Genomic DNA, 20,650 nt, shown 5'->3' with positions numbered 1-20,650 from the left:
AGATTATGCTACCAGAGCTCCCTTTTTTAAAATATATATATATATATGTTTTCAAATGTGTACATACAAAGTGATTTCTACTAACACATAGCTGTTGTTACTCTCTTCCGTCTTTTCTTCAGCACGGCCCTTTGAGCGATCTACTATCAGAAGCAGATCTTTTAAGAAAATAAATCGGGCTTTGAGTGTCCTTCGGAGGACAAAGAGCGGAAGTGCAGTTGCCAACCAAGCTGACCAGGGAAGGGAAAATTCTGAGAATACCACTGCCCCTGAAGGTAGGTGAGCTCACCTGCAATGGCAGGGCTTCCAGAGTGACTTCAGTGGTGGTGACAACCTGACCACCACCTCACCTTCTATGACACCTGTCTTCCCAAGGATATAGAACATGTTTTAACTTGATGAACGTACTCACACATAAGGAACTAAAGGTAGAAATTTTATTCCTTTTTACATAGATGGAAGGGAAAAGGAATTGGAACCCTAACCACTAGGTGCTACCTTAAGGTATACAAGGAATAATAAATTTTAAAAAAACACTGCCATCAAGTTGATTCCAATTCATAGCAACCCTATAGGACAGAGTAGAACTGCCTTATAGGGTTTCTAAAGCTGTAATCTTTACGGAAGTAGACTGCTACATCTTTCTCCTGTGGAGCAGCTGGTGGTTTCAAACTGCCAACCTTTTGGTTAGCAGACAAGTGCTTTACCCATGGTGCCAGCAAGACTCCTATAAGGAATAATAATTGTAGTTAATGAGTTGAAAGCACTAGAATGTTACTTGGTATGTTGTATATGCTAGATAAGTATTTACTGTTATGACAATGCACAAGGTGTGTTTCTGAGTATATTACCAATATTAACTCATTTAATTTTTACAACAATCCTGTAAAATTGCTACTGTTATTATCCCCATTTTACAGATGAGGAAACTGAGGCACAGAAGGTGTACTTAGCTAGCTTCACATTACCTTACTAAAGCTTGAATCCAGGTAACTTAGCTCTAGAATCCATGCAGGGAACTTCGTTGGATCTTAGATTCTCTTGCTTTCCCTGGTATAAATGGAGCTGAGGAAATACTGTCTCATGTCTTTCCTTTTATACCTAGAAGAGGAGTAATAAAAATAGCTAACAAAGATGGAGTTCTTCATGTGTGTCAGGAAGAGCATACTATATGTAAAGCACTGGTGTAGGCACTGTAACTTTGTAAAGATTACAAAATCTGGTTCCCAGCTTCAACTTGCTGTAGTCCAAGTTCTCCAAGAAATAGAACTTCATATACATACATACATATGTACACATTTAGACATTTCTAAGTTATTTGAATGTCACAATAATGCTAAGGGATAGATATCATCATTACCACTTTACAAATTAGGAAACAGTCCCACATCTCCCAGCTAGAAAGTAGCAAAACTAGGATTCTCAGACCATCTGGCCCCAGACTCCACTCTCTTAACCACAGGTCACACTGCTCTCTACTCCTGGGGCTTGCAGTATATTTTCTGGTAGCGTATTGCCAAAGGCACTTGACTGCTAACCAGAAGACTGATGGTTCAAACCCACCAGCCACTCCTTGGAAGGAAGGTTGGGCAATCTACTTCCATAGTGATACTGCCTCAGAAACCCAGGAAGGGGTTGCTATGAATCAGGGCTGACTCGATGGCACATAACAACAACAACATCTATATTTGTATATATAACATATTATATGTATTATGTGCACTATATTATATATGTTACTGCTGTTGTTGTCGTGGTTATGTGCCATTAAGTCAGCTCCAACTCATAGCAACCCTGTATACAACAGAGCAAAACACTCCCCAGTCCCATGCCAACCTCACAATACCTGAGCCCATTGTTGCAGCCACCATGTCAATCTATCTCCTTGAGGGCCTTCCCCTCTCTCGTTGACCCTCCACTTTACCAAGTATGATAACCTTCTCCATGGAATGGTCCCTTCTGACAACATGACCAAAGTAGGAGACAAGTATATATATAATATTATATATATTATATAATATATTATGTATATGTTATTGTATAACATAATGTATAATATATGCATAAGATATATCTATTGTCTATATTTTCATGCCTTCTGTGAACTCATGAGCAGTCATATAAGACTCCTCCTTGCTTACTTACATCACCTCTCACTCTGTGTCCACACACACACACATGCATACACACACACCCCACATGCACACATACAGACGCTGCATGTTCTAATTATATTGACCTAATTACAATCCCCGTAAATACTATATCAGAGTCCCTGCACTAGGCAGTTAAAATCGGTTAGGAGGGAGGTTAACGGAGGGGTGGCAGAGAGAGAGGGAAAATCAGCAGCTTTTGATGATTATTTCCAAGCCTTTCTTTGCTCAAACTGATTATTTAAAAAAAAATTTCCATTCCCTTTCACCAGATACATTCCACCAAATATTTGTGGTATTGTCTACCTGATGTAATCAAAGTAGTTTAAACATTAATTGAACTCAAATCACCCAAGTACTGTTAGCACCAGGAACTGACAGATTAAGACAACTGCCCACAACCCCACAGCAAAACCAATCGCTTAAATTAAATTAAATCCTAAGGGCTGCTAAAGAACCACTTCTCAGGCTTCCTCTGACCACTAAATTATTTTGTTTATCATGTTCTACAATAATTAGAAATAGGTTTAACTCTTTCTGTACTGTTCTTAGAGAGTTAAATACTCATTAGTTCATTAGAGAAAATGGACTAAGGTCATAGGTTTTGAAAATAGTCACAGAGAGTGGATTATACAGAACCAGGCCTTTGTTTTGATCTCTCCAGATCACTTAATTCAGGGAGAATCTTAGGGCGAAGGCAACAGTCAGCAACTGTCGAGGCAGCTCTGCCCTCCACATCCAAACTCAAGCCTCAAGCAAATCAGAAGAGCCTCTTCTCCCTGAACTGGATCCCAATGCTTGCTGGTGTCCCTTCTGAATACTTGTACTCAAACTGAAGTGGACAAACGGTGTCAGTCAGTGCTGCTGGCTGATTAGTCTTCTTCCATTCAAGTTCCCTATGCGATTCTTGTCTGGCTGTGAACACTGAGCTCCAGGGAGACCTGAGGGAGGCAGTGAGAGGGCTGGCCCCCTACATTCTGACCCAGCTCTGAGGGCCACCTAATTTTGTGAGTTCCAGCCAATCACTTCACTTCCCTTGTCTGACCTTAACTGTTCTCCCTTGTCAAGTAATGTGTTCTGGTTACTTAGTGTCACTCTGACAGGAATATACCACCAATGGGGTGGCCTTAACAAACAGGAGTTTATTCTTACAATTTGGAGGCTTTAAGTCCAAGTTCAAAGTGCCAGGCTCTAAGAGCTGGATGAAAGCCCCTCAACCTTGGGGTCCAGCTCTGCCTCCTGCTCCCAGCCCACTGGAGCTAGAGGCATTTCTTCACTCAGACAGCTGCTGGCTGCTGAGGCTGAGAAGCCCCAAGGTTGCTGACAAGGAAAAAGGCACAGTCCCGATGTTACCAAACCACACAGCAGGCCATTAACTTAAGTCCATTGTAAGTCCCAAGGTTGGCAGAGCATAGCAGGCTGCTGAGCAATGACACAGCTACATGCAGGGTCCAAGCATGCCATAGGCTAAAGACTATACCCAAAGGCTTCTCCTTATACACAGGAAGCAGACCACATACCCAAAGGCAGCTACACAGTTGCTTGTGGTAGATCCCACCGTGGAGTTGATTGCCAGTCTCATCATGGGGAATAACTACCACCAGCTGCCCAGCTACTCAGCCAGGCCCAGCCAAGTTGACACAAACCGAACTACCACATACTGATTTGACTATCACTGGCTTTCAAACACAACTAAAGCATCTTCCGGGTATGGTCAAAAGGGTGGGGGGGCATGTTAAAGATTTCATTGGGAAATAGAATTCCTCAGACTGATAAACTCCAGCCTAGATGATGTCTTGGAGTCCCCGGGTGGTGTAAACAGTTAATGCACTCAGCTGCCAGTCCAAAGGCTGGGGGTTATGTCCACACAGGGGCACCTCAGAAGAAAGCCCTGGTGATCTACTTCCAAAAAATCAGCCACTGAAAACCCTGTGGAGCACAGTTCTACTCTGACACACATGGGGTTGCCATGAGTTGGACGGAATTGATTCTACGGCAACTGGTTAGAGGATCTTCTACTCTCCTTTTAGCTCTGCATTCAGTGATTCAGGGAGATCAGGAACAGCCTCCCTAAGCCACCAACTAGGCCTTGGCTGGGGCTTCTTTTCTTGATTATGAAATTTCCCTTCATTAATACAAGATCTGATAGAGTGGACTGATGATTCCCTAAGCCTGAAAAGCAGGATCTTCAGGGGAGAAATATCCAAACGATGTGAGGGGCAGAAGAGCAGATTTGTTCTGTTCTAGTCTTAAACAGACAGGTGATAAAATTACTGTTCATTCCATAACAACAGATCACTCATTCGTTCACTCACTTCTGTTCACTCAGTAAACATCAGCTGAAGGCTCCTGTGCACAGAATAGCCACAAATTATGCATTCAGGGATTTTAGAATCATTGTGGAATAGCCACAAATTATGTGTTCAAGGATTTTAGACTCTAAAGAGAGGTATAAGAAATTGACACAAAGAATAATAATAGAAGGTTGGCTAAGTGTCATGAGACATAGAGGGAAAGCTTCATGAGAAGTGTGGTGTTTGGAGGGAGCAAGGGATCAGGTAGAGTTTAATTGGAAGGGATCATTTCACTCAGGCCTTGAAGGAAAAACTGGGTTTAAGCCTAGGATGAAAAACATTCCAAGCAGAGAAACATATGCTGGCACAGAGGCCAGGAAATAGAAACTGTGGATGAAAGTTTAATTTGGCTAAAACCAAAGTTTGAAGAAAAGAAATGGCTGGAAATGTACATTGGGTTGGTGTCCTAAATACATACTGTGTTTGTCCATTTCAGTCTTTCCAAGGTTGTATCACCTGATTCCAGATGGTGAAATTACCTGCATTAAGATCAATCGAGTGGATCCCAGTGAAAGCCTCTCCATTAGGCTTGTGGGAGGCAGTGAAACCCCGCTGGTCCATATCATTATCCAGCATATTTATCGTGATGGCGTGATTGCCAGAGATGGCCGATTACTGCCAGGAGACATCATCCTAAAGGTAGAGACCAAAGCTATAGGACTGTGATAAGGGGCTTAATGTAAAAAGCCTTCAAAACAAATGATTTTATGAATGAATGAATAAGGGAAAATACTAAGTAAATGTGGAGTAGTCACCTGCCATGTTAATTTGACTCTTCATATGAGATTTATAATTTAACTGAGCCAGGTCTTTTTCTGTCTTTCTCACTGTTCTACTACCTCACCCGCTGCCTGCCTCATATATAGATATTTTCCTCTGTCTCTGATTTATTTTTTCTGTCTTTTCCTTCTCCTTCTCCCCTTCTAGCTCACCCCATTGCCTCCCCCTTCCCTTGTTCCATCTCCTCTTTCTTCTCTTCTTTCCTTCATTCTACCCTTTCTCCCCCTGTAAGCAGCAATAATATAAAATAATATAAAACTGGAGCATATATTTCTTTTTTTGTCACATTATTATTTTTAGAGTAGATGAATGCAACGTTTTATATTTTATCTAATCACTCACATTCACACACCCTCAAAAGGAGATTTCCTGGAATTTAGTGGTCCTAGATTTAAAAAAAGTAATCCCTAAATTATTCCTACTAACCCATAGACATTCCAGGGGATACAGGTGCTGGAATAGAATGTCTTGGACATTACTATCCTCCAAGATTTGGTTGAGGGGAAGGACTTTAAGGAGGAATTTTCAGAAGAAGAGAATGGATAAAAGAGGAGTTGTTTATCAGGCAGAAGTAAAACGTGTGCCAAAAGTGACAAGCAATCCCTCCCCAGTCATATATTTCCATCTGATACGCAGACAACAGTCTCATCCAATCCCCCCTGGGCTGCGAAGGGGCCAGCTCCTGTCTCCCCATGAGCTCTTTCTTTGGCAAACTGATTGGAATAAGAGGAGAAAGAATTTACGGCAGTAATCACAGAAATGCTGAAATTCCCACTGGTCTTCAAGATGAAGTACAAGGCAGGGGCCCTCAACTCAGGTGGCAGGCAGCCTGCAGTCAGTGATACTCTTACATGGTTTCCTCCCAATTCTAGTGGAGGCTGTGCTGCCTGGGAGGGTTGCATAATAAAACATTCTGGTTATTATGGCCTTCAACTGGTGTTTGGAGGCAAAAGCGCTGCCAGGATTCCTTAGCAGGCAACCCTGAGCTTCTCTCGGCCTGAATGTGATGCCAGGGGGCTCTGCTCACCTGTGCTTGGACGAAAGAGGTGGGTCTTGTCTTTGCACAGGCTAGTCTCAGTGTCAGATTACCCAATAAACGAGGTAAGCAGGGGCTTACGGGTGCTCACTTACTAATCTGTAGTGAACAGTTTCACATGGCTTTCACATGCGAAACTGTTCATTCACATGTGAAACTGTTCATTACAGATTAGTAAGTGAGCACCCGTAAGCCCCTGCTTACCTCGCTTATTGGGTAATCCACCCCTGGGAAGCCTCCATCCTTCCCTGGAGATGAACAAGAAAACTGCTGATTCTACACCCAAGAATCACCTCATTCCAAGTCTCCTCTAACAACTGGCTACAAGTACAAGAAATCTTACCAAACTGTAGAAATCCAAGAAGGTCGTTTCCCTTCTGTGGGGCCTCTCTCCCCAAGTACACTGCGTGCAGAGCCTCTATGAAACGGTTTTCCTCCAAAGTGGTGACTAACGTTGGGGCTAGAGCCTCTGGCTGGGCCTGCTTAGCTGGAGTAATTAAAACCAGAAAGGCGATGGGCCTCAGATCTGCAGGTTATTATTATGGAACAAATGAGAGAGGCTGGGCTGAAGGCTATTTTCAATAGCATTACAAAGGGATCCAGTCTTCGATAAAAGCCAAAAACTTTCATTCATGTCAGTTTGCTTGAAACTGTGCATGGATATTGCTTCTTGAGAAAATATGTGCAAAAGGCTTTGTAGACAACCACCTTGAGACCCTATACACACACATATACACACATATACACTCACACACATACACACACATACACAAACAACATATACATATATACATACGCTCATATGCATACACATACACCATGTACACACTACATATACACTCTCACAGGCACACATGTACAACACAAACATATACTCACTCTCACATCCACACACACATACATACATTTTCACATGCACAAACACACATATATACACTGTCACATGCACACACACACACACCACACATACATACATATACATATACACACGCTCACACACACATACTCTTCTACACATACTTTCTCAGTGGTGGTAACTGGAAGTTCCAGTATGGATGAGCTAGGGGGAACAATTTAGTTGGCAATTTCTAGAAAGAAAATGCAGCTCAGTTTCATCTGAACAATAGTTTAATTATTTAACTGAACTGAATGGGAAAATGTCTTCTTTTCTTAAGCTTTTCTTACTTTGCCTTTTTTTATTCCCCCCTCAGCTGAAAAATAAGTTTGGCAGGCAACAGAAATGAAGGTCAGATAATTTTGTAGGTATCTACAGAACTACTCTATAGATAATTTTGTGAACTTGTGTAAGAACAAGGTTGAGGAAAGATCGTTTCCTCTTGAGAGTCCTGAAAAAGTGGTAGAGGTCACATCAAATAAAAAGGATTAAAAGGAATGTTGGAGATGGGGAATTTTGGACACAAGATAAGGTGATAGAGAAGAGCAATCTTTGAAAGAAGAGAGTGTGGGTTCTTCTGTGAGCCAGGGCCTTTCAGGAGGGGTTGTAGCAGATGGAACGAATTACGCAATTGCTCCAGATTTTGAAGTACACTGTCCTCCAGGTCAACGGGATGGATATCAGCAATGTACCTCACAGCTACGCCCTTCGCCTTCTGCGGCAGCCCTGCCAGGTGCTACGGCTCACAGTGCTGCGGGAGCAAAAATTCCGAAGCAGGAACAACGGACTGGCAATGGACTCCTATGGCTCCCAGGATGACAGTTTCCATGTGATTCTCAATAAACGCAGCCCTGAGGAGCAGCTTGGAATAAAACTGGTGCGCAAAGTGGATGAGCCAGGTGTATTCATTTTCAATGTACTTGATGGTGGTGTGGCAGACAGACACGGTCAGCTGGAGGAGAATGATCGTGTGTTAGCCATCAACGGACACGACCTTCGATATGGCAGCCCAGAAAGCGCGGCTCATCTCATTCAGGTTGGTCACAGATCATTCTTAGGTCCCAGTCAGAAACTCCCAGCATGAGCTGAAATGCTCACCACCCTGACGTACCCACCCCATTACTTCCACACCTTAGCCCCCTTTCTAAGAGTCAAGATGGAAGGGCCAGCATTTTCAGAGCTTCTGCCCAGGTAAGAATATTGCTCAAGAAAATGATATGTCTTATGGTCATGGACATTTTCTAGGTATTGTCAGCCATCCAGTCTGACTATAGGTAAATGCATTGGGTTATGTGCTACAACCTAACAAAATTAAGGTCACTCAAGATCAGCAGAGTTGTATAATCTCACTACCAAGAAGGTAGACCCAGACACAGGGATCATGAAGATACGTTCTGGTCATATCCAAGACATCCAATAGTCCTAACTCCCATGAGAAGCTGTGCTTTGCTCCCTCCTGGGATCCTATAGACTGAGACCCCTATAGGATTGACTAAGGCTGAGACCCTGCTTTCTATAGCTCAGTTCAGGACCCTTCAAAAATTCATGGAAACTCTAGTATGAACCTAATGGGAACTCTACTAATAAGAGAGGCATACATATAAATTATTAATCACTTAGACACAATTGCTTGACATTGGACTAATTTCTTTCCTAACCAGCTTGGTGTCACCAAGGCCCAAAATACATCTTAATGACTTTGGGTTACCACATTTTTAATGTTTACGGAGCTTCCAGCTTTATTCTTATAGGGAAGGACTTCATTCTGGGCTCCTGGATTCTAACTCATTCATTCACTTTATTTAGGAAACACATATTAAGTTTCTGCTGCATGCCTGACCCTGGATTAGGTACAGAGAACAGAGAGGTGACAGCCATTTTGGTTGTTCTCCCAAAGAGCCCACAATCTAAAAGGAGACATGGCCTTGTGTTATAGTGTTATAGCACTAAAATGGAGGTATCCAGTACAGTGCTGGTTCAGAGAAAAGGAGAGATTTTTGCTTGGATGGGCCTAGGAATGCTTCACAGAGGAGGAAGAACTTTAACTGGGGCTTTGAGAAATCAATAGAAGTTCTCTAGATAGACATGGCAGGGAAAATCATTCTAAAGAGATAGAACATAAAGACACAAAGGCCTGTTAGGAGAACAGTTACTATTTGGTGCATGTGGTAAATGTAAAAAAGTAGTAAGAGATAAGGCAGGAGTGGAGGTTAAGGGCCAGGCTATGCAGAGTATTGTGAGCCATGCTAAGGAGCTCAAACTTTAATCCCAAGGCCATGAAATGTCATTGGAAGGATTTAGGAAAGGAATTGACATGATCTTCTAGAAGATCTCTCTGGAGGCAATGTTGTTGTGTTGTTGTTATGTGCCATTGAGTTGGACGTGACTCATAGTGATCCCTCCTTGGATTTCCGAGGCAGTATCACTACGGAAGTAGATTGCCCCATCTTCCTTCCAAGGAGTTAGCCACTGGTGGGTTTGAACTGCCAGCCTTCTGGTTAGCAGTCAAGTGTCTTTAGGCACTATGCTACCAGAGCTCCTCTGGAAGCAATAGAGAGCTGATAAGAGAGAGTCAAGATTAGAGACCATGTGGTCAGAGGCAGTCCCAATTATCCAGGCTCACATTGTCAGCTTTCATTTAGTGACTGAAGTATTAATACTTTAAGAGTAGACAGTGGGAACTATACATTTGAAAAATGGCAAATGTTGTGTTATATTTTTCAATAATATAAAATACTTGAATCAAAAAAAAAAGAAGAAGAAGAAGAATAGAGAGTTTAGTCAGCAGCATTGACTGAACCCCATACCAAGTTCGATAGGCAAGCAGAAGATAGAGCTTGTCCTCAAGGACTTGATCATCCAAATACAAATAAGTCTTCCTACCCTTGGGTTCTGACCCTGGAGTTCTTTCAGGTGTTGGCAACTCTTTTCATCTTAATGCTTAGTATCTTACCGCTTCTTAGAGGATGACCAAGAGGTGGATAATATTATTGTCATTTTAGATATGGGCATTCTGAGGGTGCAAGGGAACTTGGTCCATCAAGAAGGAAACACATATGGTGTTTTGACTCTTAAATTATGGCTTTTGGTGGTATCCCAATTAATTCCAAAGTAATGGGTGGAGGAGGTGGAGAATATAACCAGAATTACCAAAGACATTTCCCTTTGGGAGTTTATGCCATCTATTCCCAAATTCATACGCCCAGCCCCAACTTTTCTGAATACCACATTTGTATAGCCTACTTAGTATCCTAGGAGCTCTGGTAGTGTAGTGCCTAAGGCACTTGACTGCTAACCAGAAGGCTGGAGGTTCAAATCCACCAGCCACTCCTCGGAAGGAAGGTTGGACAATCTAATTCCATAGTGATAATGCCTCAGAAACCCAAGGAAGGGTTGCTATGAGTTGGGTCTGACTCCATGGCACATAACAACAACAACAACAACTTAGTATCCTCATGTGGATGTCTAAAAGACATCTTAATGTCCAAAATGAACCTTTGGCTTCTCCCCATTCCACCCTTTGACAAGTTGGCTCTTCCTTAAGTCTTTCGCAGTCTCTAGAAATTCTAAAAATGGCATCACATTTTACCCAGTTACTTGAGCCAAAAAGAATCTTGACTTTCTTCAGCACCCCTTTCTCCTGTCCATTTTTCACCACTTCCATGGGGTCCTTCAACCAGATCACCATCTTCTTTGGTCTGGGCTACTACAAGGGCCACTGACCTCCTTGCTTCCACTCCATCCTGAACCTTCTGTTATCCACGTAGCAGTGAGAGTAACCACTTTACAAGGTCATACTCTTGCTCTTAGCCCCCCGATGTTTCCCAAGGCTAAAATTCCCAATCCTTACTATGGGCTTCAGAACTGTCCCTAATCTGGCCTTCTGTTATTTCTCTATCTATGCTTCTTAAGCAAAAAAGAGAATTTCTAGTATTTTCTTCCTTGCTCAGGTACATTGCCTTCTTGATATTCAAGTATTGAAATACTTCAAGCACACAACCACAATAGGGCCAACATTTTTGCTGTCCTTCTGCCTGGAAGAATCTTTTCCCAAATACCTGCACTACTCATTCCCACATTTCATTCAGATCTCTTGTCAAATGTCTCCTCCTTGGAGAGGACTTCTCTGACTACCCTACATAAAATCACACCCCACCCCAACACATACACACTATATTGTCTATTCTGCTTGCAGTCTGGTCTAGGCTAGTATGGTACAGTGTTGTCTCTTCAGCACTAAGCACAATACCTAGCAATAGTAGGCACTCCATAAACAGCTGCTGACTGAATAAACAGAGTCAGATTGTTTAAATGTAAGTATTTACAAGATAAATGTAAAAAATATATTTCACACATTAATTCCTTCTCTTAAGGATTTGTAGTTAACTCATTTGGCAAAGAACAAGCACCAAATTTATTTTTACATCCTATTTGTGGGTCAATCTACTTCTGTAGTGATACCACCTCAGAAACCCAAGGAAGGGTTTCTATGAGTTGGATCTGACTCGATGGCAGTGAGTTTAGTTTATTTGTTCCCAAATGTGCTCTGGTGGCACAGTGGCTAAAGAATTTGGCTGCTAACTAAAAGGTCAGAGGTATGAACCCACCCAGCCACTCCATGGGAGAAAAGGCAGTCTGCTTCCATAAAGATGTGTGCGAACAGAAAATAGACCAGGTTTATGAGAACACTGGAGTCCTTGGGTGATACAAACCCCTTGAGTTACACACCCAGCAGCTAACTCAAAGGTTGGAGGTTTGAATCCACCCAAAGATACCTCAGAAGACAGGCCTGGCAATCTACTTCCAAAAAATTAACCATTGGAAACCCCATGGAGCACATTTCTATACTGCTACACAGGGGGCCTCCATGAATTGGAGTCAACTTGGTGGTCACTGGTATTTTTACGAAAACATTAACACGTGGAAAATGAAGAGTCTTTTTCTTTTCTTCATGAAGAAACTGTCCTCTTAGCCTATTTTTCCTCTTTCAAAACCCAGATTTTAGATGCTTATTAGGATATGTGTGTGTGTGTATATGTGTGTGTTATACTTTTTTCCCTCTGCAGGTGAGTCATTGTAACTCACATTCTAGAGATAATCCATACCAAGTATACTTCACAACAGGCCAGAAAAACCCTCTTTTACTCATTTCAGTTGGTTAAATCTTGATTACATATGCCATGTTCTTTTTGTAGATGAATAACAGAAGGGGAGGAAAATTTCCCTGAGAAACTTTATGAAATAAAATCTTGCTTAACAGTGAGATTTTCTAAGATTCTTTTGCTTACTAAACAAAGTCAATGTGCTTTATAAGCAGGAAAACATTTAAAAAGGCAAAAAAAAAAAAAATAGGACACAGCTAGTTGCAAAAGAAATGGAAGAAATAAAATGCTGGAAAAAATGCAGCTAAGCAAGCTCTTGCTGTTGCTCAAGAGTGGATTTTCTTTATGTGATACTAGTAACACACACCAGCCTGGGGGATTCGACTAAACACCCTTCAAAGGGTGAGACTCAAATTTCCAAGCAATCCTTGGCTGTGTTGCCTTGGTGTGTGTACTCCATGAATCACATTTTCTTTACCAAAAAATTCCCAGACAACATGTTCTGTTGGTCATGTTTTCTCCCACAGTACCACGCATTCTGCTTTTTCTATGTGATTTCAGGGAAGAGTTATTACAGAGAAGCCACAGATGTTTTCAATTTGACCAGCTTTACACATGTTGGGCCCTAACCCAGCTTACTCAGCAGCAGCCCTGGGGTTGCCAGACCCCACTGTTGGACCTACTGAGAGTCAGTATCTCTGAGAAGAAAAACTCTAAAGAGACAGAAGCATCAAATACAATATGGGCAATTCACTTATTTAGCAACTTGAGTTTAGCAGTGAGTTGGCTCTGATTCGTGGTGACCCCTTGTGCAACAGAATGAAATGTGACCTGGTCCTGCATTATCTTCATGATCGCCGGCATGTGTGAATCTATTGTTGCAGCCACTGTGTGTTTTAACTAGGGGACTCATCTTCTAGCACTAGATTGCACAATATTTTGTGTGATCCACAGGATTTTCATGGGCTAAGTTTTAAAGATAGATCTCCTGGCTTTTCTTCCTAGGCTGTCTTAATCTGGAAGCTCTGCTGAAACCTATCCACCATAGGTAACCCTATTGGTATTTGAATTAACGGTAGCATAGCTCCCAGCATCACAGCAACATGTAAGGCAGCAGAGTAGGACAAATTGACAGATAAGCGGTGGATTTAGCAACGTAATGCAACTTAGTTTTTCTCCATTGTCAATTTCGGGTGTTTTGAGCATATGATTGGAGTAACAATGAAAGAAACAGCCTTGTGGAACAGGCTGTTGTCAGACCTCAAATAATAGAACAAGGAAATTTGGACAATAGATTTGAAACACTGGGGGTGGGGGGAAGATCTCAACATCCCAAGCCTTGAGGTTCAACATATACCTAATAATCAAAATAAGAATGATTTATTCTGGAAATTATATCTGTTTTGAGAAGTTCTCCCCTATCTGCATTTCTGAATCATTGATTTCATATTTACCTAGGAATTCAAATATATGCAATTAACAAATGAAGAAAGTAATTATGGATTTCAAATTTTAATATCCGTTTTATGCTAGTTTTCCCAGACAATTCCCAGACTTGATGCCAAAGCTGAAAAAATTCAAAGCCACTTGAAGAGGGATTTTCATTAATATGAAGACAAACATCTATGGAATTCATGACTTCATAGAGTATAGGGACAACCACCTATGCTTGTATGAAATGACAGAATTGATCGTCATCAATGAGGTCTTTGGATGCAGCCAGTCCTCAGTGAAAAGGCTCTATTCTGTGCTGGTCAGATTAGATCTTGTCTTCTAGGTCCATTTCTACAAATCTCTTCTGCCAGGCTCACCACATTTTTGAGATAATTTGAAAACATATTAAATATTAAAGAAGCTATGAATACTTAGCCTGGAAAAGAGAAGAGCTAAGAGAGGGTAATGAGAGTTGTCTTCAAACAGGATTGTTACCTGGAATTGACTTTGGATTGCCCTAGAGGGCATAACTAGAAGCAGACAAGAGAATGGCAAGTTTAAGCTCAACCTAAGGACAAAGTTTCTAATTAACACTATCTAAAAATGCCCTTGGAGCTCTGGTGGCATAGTGCCTAAGGCACTCGACTGCTAACCAGAAGGCTGGCAGTTCAAACCCACTAGCGACTTCTCGGAAGGAAGGTTGGGCAATCCACTTCTGTAGTGATACCGCCCCAGAAACATATGGAAGGGTCACTATGAATCGGGGCCAACTCTATGGCAAAATGACAACAACAATAAAAATGCCCTGTGTTGCCTTGGACACAGTGTATTCTTCATCATTGGAGACATGGAAGCATGAGCCATGTGGCAACATGGCAAGGATTTGTAGTCAAGAAAATATTGGATTAAATAATGTCTGGCATCTCTTCCATATTGGTGACTTTTTCATTTTATGAAACCTGTGTTTCATAATTCCCCAGGGCTTTGTGAGCACGAAATGGAGGAACTGACAACAATACTTGAGCAGTTGCTGAAAGGGAAGCTAAAGTGGGGTAACCCAAACAGGCTAGACAGAACTATCACTACAAGCACATATTGAAAATCAGTTAAAACCAGACTACTCCACTCTGGAATACTTGGAAAAGAGACCAATGGGGAATGCAAATGCAGGATAGTTTTTTAAAAAACAAATATTCATTAAAGCCTCTGATGTTAATGCATGGAGCCGTAAATAGAGACAAACTCTACAAGAAGTTTGTACTGTTATAAACCCAAGGATAGCTCTCACCTGTCTCTGTAATGGGGACCACACAGTCAAACCTGGGTCTCATGTGGGCCGATATATGCTATGAAGAGTGCTGCTTATGTGGTCTGCCTACTCTGACCGACACAATTTTGACAGTCAACTCTCTCTCTCTTCTAGCTCTATATAGAATAATACCCTGAGGCAGGGTATTATTAACTTGAAACTTTGTTAATTAATATGGGAAATAGAATGAATGTAGACACATGAATTACATATTGATTACCAAATATTTTATTTGGAAATACACAAGTGTACAAGAATACTGAAAATACCATGGACTGCCAGAAGAACAAATAAATCTGCCCTGGAAGAAGTCCAGCCAGAATTTTCCTTGTTGTTTGCCATTGAGTCGGATACAACTCATAGCGACCCCTCCTTGGGTTTCTGAGGCAGTATCACTACGGAAGTGATACTTCCTTCCGAGAAATGGCTGGTAGGTTTGAACCACCAGACTTCTGGTTAGCAGTCAAGTGCCTTAGCCACTATCCTACCAGAGCTCCCAGAATTCTCCTTAGAAGCAAGAATAGCCAGACTTCATCTCCCTTACTTTGGTTATGTTGTCAGAAGGGATCATTCCCTGGAGGAGGATAACATACTTGAAAAAGTAGAGTCAGTGAAAGAGTGGAAGGCCCTCAATGAGATGGATTGACACAGTGGCTGGAACCATGGGTTCAAGCATAGCATGGATTGTGAGGATGGTGCACGACTAGGCAGTGTTTCATTCTGTTGTACATGGGGTCACTATGAGTCAGAGCAACTCATCAGCACCTAACAATAACAAGGACAGATATACAAAAAAAGCAGCACGTATTATCATGCATTTGTTTTAACCAGTCCTTTCTTACAAATGAGTAAGTGAAGCCTTTGGCTAAGAGAGAAGCCTGGTGTGAAGTTACAGCAATGACCAACAATAGTAGGCACTCAATAAATATTTGCTGAATAAATAAATGAAGTCAAATGATAAAAACGTAAATATATATTAAATATGCTCTTCCACTAATTCCACTAATCTCTTAGGAATTTTTTGTGAAACTAGTTACCAAAGAACAAGCACCAATACATGCTGTTTGAAACCCAAGATATAAGCACTTTGAAGTACAGGTTCTTATCATCTCTCTCTCTGTTTCCAGTTATTGCTGGTCCTCTTGGCTACTCATCAAGCCATGTAAGCTAGGACAGTAGAAAGATTCTCTGCTCCACTGTACAGCTCTGCAAAATACCTCTCCTTGCTCTGTGAAGTCCATCTATCCTTGATCTCCAGCTCTCTGCTGTGTAAAGTTTCTGGTCTGTGCTGCATCCTGACAATATGACAGTCCCTGGGTGACACAAATGGTTAAGCACTCAGCAACTAACAAAAATGTTGGAAGTTCAAGTCACCCCAAAGGCACCTTGCAAAGGTCTGACAATGTACTTCTGAACGATCACAGCCATTGAAAACCTTATGGAGTGGAGTTCTATTTTCATACACAAGGCCACCATGAGTTACAATCAACTCTGTGGCAACTGATTTTTCTGTTATTCTCCATAGTGGAATTTGGAGGAAAAACAGCCACTTCAGGGGAGAACATATCAGAGGAAGATATGTTAGCCTTATGAGAGATCACACTGTAGCACTCCCAAGCTACTCCCTCCTGCTGTGAGAGCTGGGATTTGGTTGTTTAAATATGGGCTCAATACAAATGAGGTGCTGGAGTGTGGTTCCCTTCTTTGGCCTCTACTTACTCCCACCATATAAATACAGTAAAATGTATGAAGTCTGTAACCTGCGTAAGGTGGAAATCTGTCAGAGAAGGAGAACACAAGTGTTTTCTATTAGTAGAGAGTGATAGAAAAGTGGTAAAACTGCACCCTGTCAAAGGCAGAAAACTTGCAAAGCCTGGAAAAACAAGGCAGTCCTGTTGAATTCTGGCTCTCACGAGTTTCAGTGTATGACTTGCAGTATTGAGTCAAATCTTGATAAAATAGAGCAAAATAATCATTAAAAAAAAACCAGCAAAAATAAAAACCTTTCCATGATAAATACCACCTACTTTTAATTCTTTGTTTTTCTCTCAATATTAAATTGTTCCTGTGTCTTCAGCTGGCTGGCCTCAGCTCTGAATCCTCTCACTGTGTCACCCATATCTCTTTCATGGCATCTACTCTGACTGTCCCTGAAGGAGAACAAGCTCCATGAGGCCAGGAACCATGTCACCAAGGCCTTTTGTGTAGTGTCTGGCCCAAAGCAAGCACATGTCTGCTATGAAATATTCTCAGGAATATTTCCCTGAGAGGCCTGCCAACAAGCTGAGGACCACAGGGGAGAACATGAATGCAGGCAGAATGCCCTTTCCTTTACCTGTAGACAGGAGAGAGGGAGTTTCATGCTTGGCTCCTTGGGAGAGAGAGAACATGGTACAGTAATCAGGCCATTCAAGGTGTAACAAGTATGTGCAGAATTTGGCTAGGGAAATTTAGGGAGAGAGGAGAAGAAACTTCAAGTGAAAAGGATCTACCTCCAGCCACGTCTACTAATTGAGATAGTCGCAGCAGCTAAACTATCTTTTTGCCCAGATTGCAATATCCCATGGAATAAGTGACTGTCCTAATTATCTCTTGTAACAAAATCTTTCTTTGAGTGTTTGTCACTTGAATGGAAGACCTGCTTTATCCGTCTTCCTGAAACATAGTATTGTTGTTGATAGGTACCATTGAGCCAATTACAGCTCCTAAGGACCCTCCAGGACAAAGCAGAGCTGCTGAATTACCTCTTGGGCTTCCTAGGAAAGATGTGCATCAGCATTGCATCTTTTCACCATACTTATTCCATCTGTATGCTGAGCAAATAATCCAAGAAGCTGGACTGTATGAAGAACATGGCATCAGGATTGGAGGAAGACTCATTATCAACCTGTGACAAACAGGTGACACAACCTTACTTGCTGAAAGCAAAGATGACTTGAACTACTTACTGATGAAGATCAAAGACTTCAGTGTGGATTATACCTCAACAATTAAAAAAAAAAAAAAAGTCCTCACAACTGAACCAGTAAGCAACATCACAATAAGTGGAGAAAAGATTGAAGTTGTCAAGGATTGCATTTTACTCAGATCCACAATGAACACTCATTGAAGCAGCAGTCGAGAAATCAGATGACATATTGCATTGGGCAGATCTGCTGTGAAAGACCTCTTTAAAGTGTTAAAGAGCAAAGATGTCATTTTGAAGACTAAAGTGTGCCTGACCCAAGGCATGGTATTTTCAGTCGTCTCATATGCATGTGAAAACTGGACAATGAATAAGGAAGACTGAAGAAGAGTTGGTGCCTTTGAATTGTGGTGTTGGTGAAGAGTACTGGAAATACAATGGACTGCCAAAAGAATGAACAAATTGGTACTGGAAGAAGTGCAGGTAGAATGCTCCTTGGAAGTAAAAATGGCCAGACTTCATCTTGCCTTCTTTGGTCATGTTGTCAGAAGGGACTATTTCCTAGAGAAGGATATCATACTTGGTAAAGTAGAGGGTCAGGGAAAAAGGGGAAGACCCTCAACAAAATGGATTGACACAGTGGCTCCAACAATGGGTTCAAACATAGCAAAGATTATGAGTATGGTGCAGGACCCGGCATTGTTTCGTTCTGTTGGGCTATGAGTCAGCGTCAACTCTACAGTACCTAACAGCAACCACAACAATCTTTATGAGAGCACATCACCAAGTCATTTCTCCCACAGACCCGCTGGTGGGTTCAATCACCAGTCTTTCAGTTAGCAGCTGAGTGCTTAACCATTGTGACACCATGGCTCTTAGGCACATAATATGAGGTTGTGAAATAAAGAAGAAACAAGTATCTGCCATTCTTTCCTTCAGTCCTTCTGTGTGCTGCCCTCACTCCTTTTCTCACACCACACCATGTTCACACCAGCAGAAAGAAATACTGGTGCTGGGGGCTATTTCTCTATGCTGAGTCCAGCATCAAGCCAAACACATTAGCACACTTTCTACCTTCCATCTTCAAACAGTCAGCAAGAAAGCACGTCAAATACAGTCTCTGTGTGAACCTTTTTCAAGGTGGCTGGTAAGAACCATGGATTCAGCATTGCCAAGAACTTATTTCCAAGCAAATTGATACCAGAGCTATTGTGATGTTATTCCTGCCAGCATAACAGCATAATACCCAAGACAGAATTTGAAAATCCAGTGAGAAATTTGTGCTAGAATCATGAATTAAATAGCATGTGTACGCTGTTCCTTGGCACTTTGGATTTTATCTGGCAAGTTGATATGATAAGTAAGTCTAAAATTTTCTCAGTTCTTATGAAGTGCTTAGATCACGTGTCTGCTCCTTGTTCAAAATAAATATTTAGGCCTAGAGACAAACATGCTTCTGAGATGCTTCAAAATATTGGAGTTTCCTCAGAGATAAAGGAACTTTGGGCTCGGCAATTAAAGTGTTGGCCTGAGTGTTCACCACTTTTTATCTTTTAGTAATTTTTGTTTCAGAGAGTTCCCAATGATAACCTCATTAGGGTAAGGGAGGTTTGAAGTACAAAGAAAGAGACATGGTTATTACAAAATTCTTTTCCAGGAACTGAGTTTAGTTGACCAATACCATGGTGCTTCATGTCAGCTTTCTTAATTATTGCTTCCTGGGCTTGTTATTTTCGTTCTCTGACACAGGCTGTATATGTGATGAGAAACACAAGGGAATTCAAGGCAGGACGTGGAAGCAATGACTGGGCTTTATTTATATGAACGAAAATGAACAAAAGACTTGAACTTTCTTTTGAGCCCTGATCATTAGGATTTTCTAGATATATGTGAAATAAATCAATTTCACTGCCCCCTATCAGTTGTTATGTTTACAACAGACACTCTTTCTGAGTGTTGCTGTGTCTTACCTGCCATAGAGTTGGCCTCTGACTCATGGCAACTCCCATGGACAATGGGACCCAATAGTTGTGATCCACAGGGTTTTCACTGGTTGCCTTTTGGTAGTAGATCATCAGGCCTTTCTTCCTAGTCTGTGTTAGTCTGGAAGCTCCACCAAAACCTGTTCAGCATCAGAGCAACATACAAATCTCCACTGATAGGTGTTGTGGCTCTGCTGAGGTGCATTGACTTCTGCATGGAAGGCAAGAATTCTAAACTTGAACCACCACTGCCTCCTACTGAGCCTTAACTGTTGTCTTAAAAATAATAATAATCTAATTTGTAATCACCTAACTTATGGCTGTTAAGTTTAAAGTTGACTGAGAAGAGATGTTTATTGATGTAAGAATGAAAAGTCCTAAAAGTTTGGTTTGTTCAGTGTTGGACAAACATAGGAATCTGATTTCTCTGGTGAGATTGTTATTGCTTAAGGTTTTAAAGACAAGGTCCTTGTTCCTGAAAATGAGTTACATGCTCAGGGAAGGAAGATGCAGAGAGTCAGGAAACAAAACATCTCAACTTCCATTGTCTGAGTTCATGGAAGAGAGCATAGACTTTCCATGACCTCCTTTTATGACCTGACTTTTTCATGGTCTGCTAACATACCTTTGAAGGAAGGCAGATCAATGTCCATCTCTACCATGGTGGTGATTGGTCAAGAATTGGGCTGAAAAGAAGGAC

At 41.5% G+C, this 20,650-nt stretch overlaps 1 protein-coding gene across 1 annotated transcript in view; it reads left to right on the top strand.

The window, feature by feature from the left end:
- Positions 1–20,650, top strand: part of LNX1 (ligand of numb-protein X 1) — a 136,731-nt gene that overhangs the window by 84,008 nt on the left and 32,073 nt on the right. Inside the window, exons 3-5 of the mRNA XM_007946202.1 lie at positions 123–275; positions 4,944–5,146; positions 7,883–8,254. Coding sequence (XP_007944393.1) covers positions 123–275; positions 4,944–5,146; positions 7,883–8,254 — 728 coding nt within the window. The remainder of the gene's footprint in view (positions 1–122; positions 276–4,943; positions 5,147–7,882; positions 8,255–20,650) is intronic.

This window comes from Orycteropus afer, unplaced genomic scaffold (assembly GCF_000298275.1).
Source record: "Orycteropus afer afer isolate SDZICR_OR568_19922 unplaced genomic scaffold, OryAfe1.0 scaffold00153, whole genome shotgun sequence".
Taxonomy (NCBI): domain Eukaryota; kingdom Metazoa; phylum Chordata; class Mammalia; order Tubulidentata; family Orycteropodidae; genus Orycteropus; species Orycteropus afer.
This window is presented reverse-complemented; position numbering and strand designations above follow the sequence as displayed.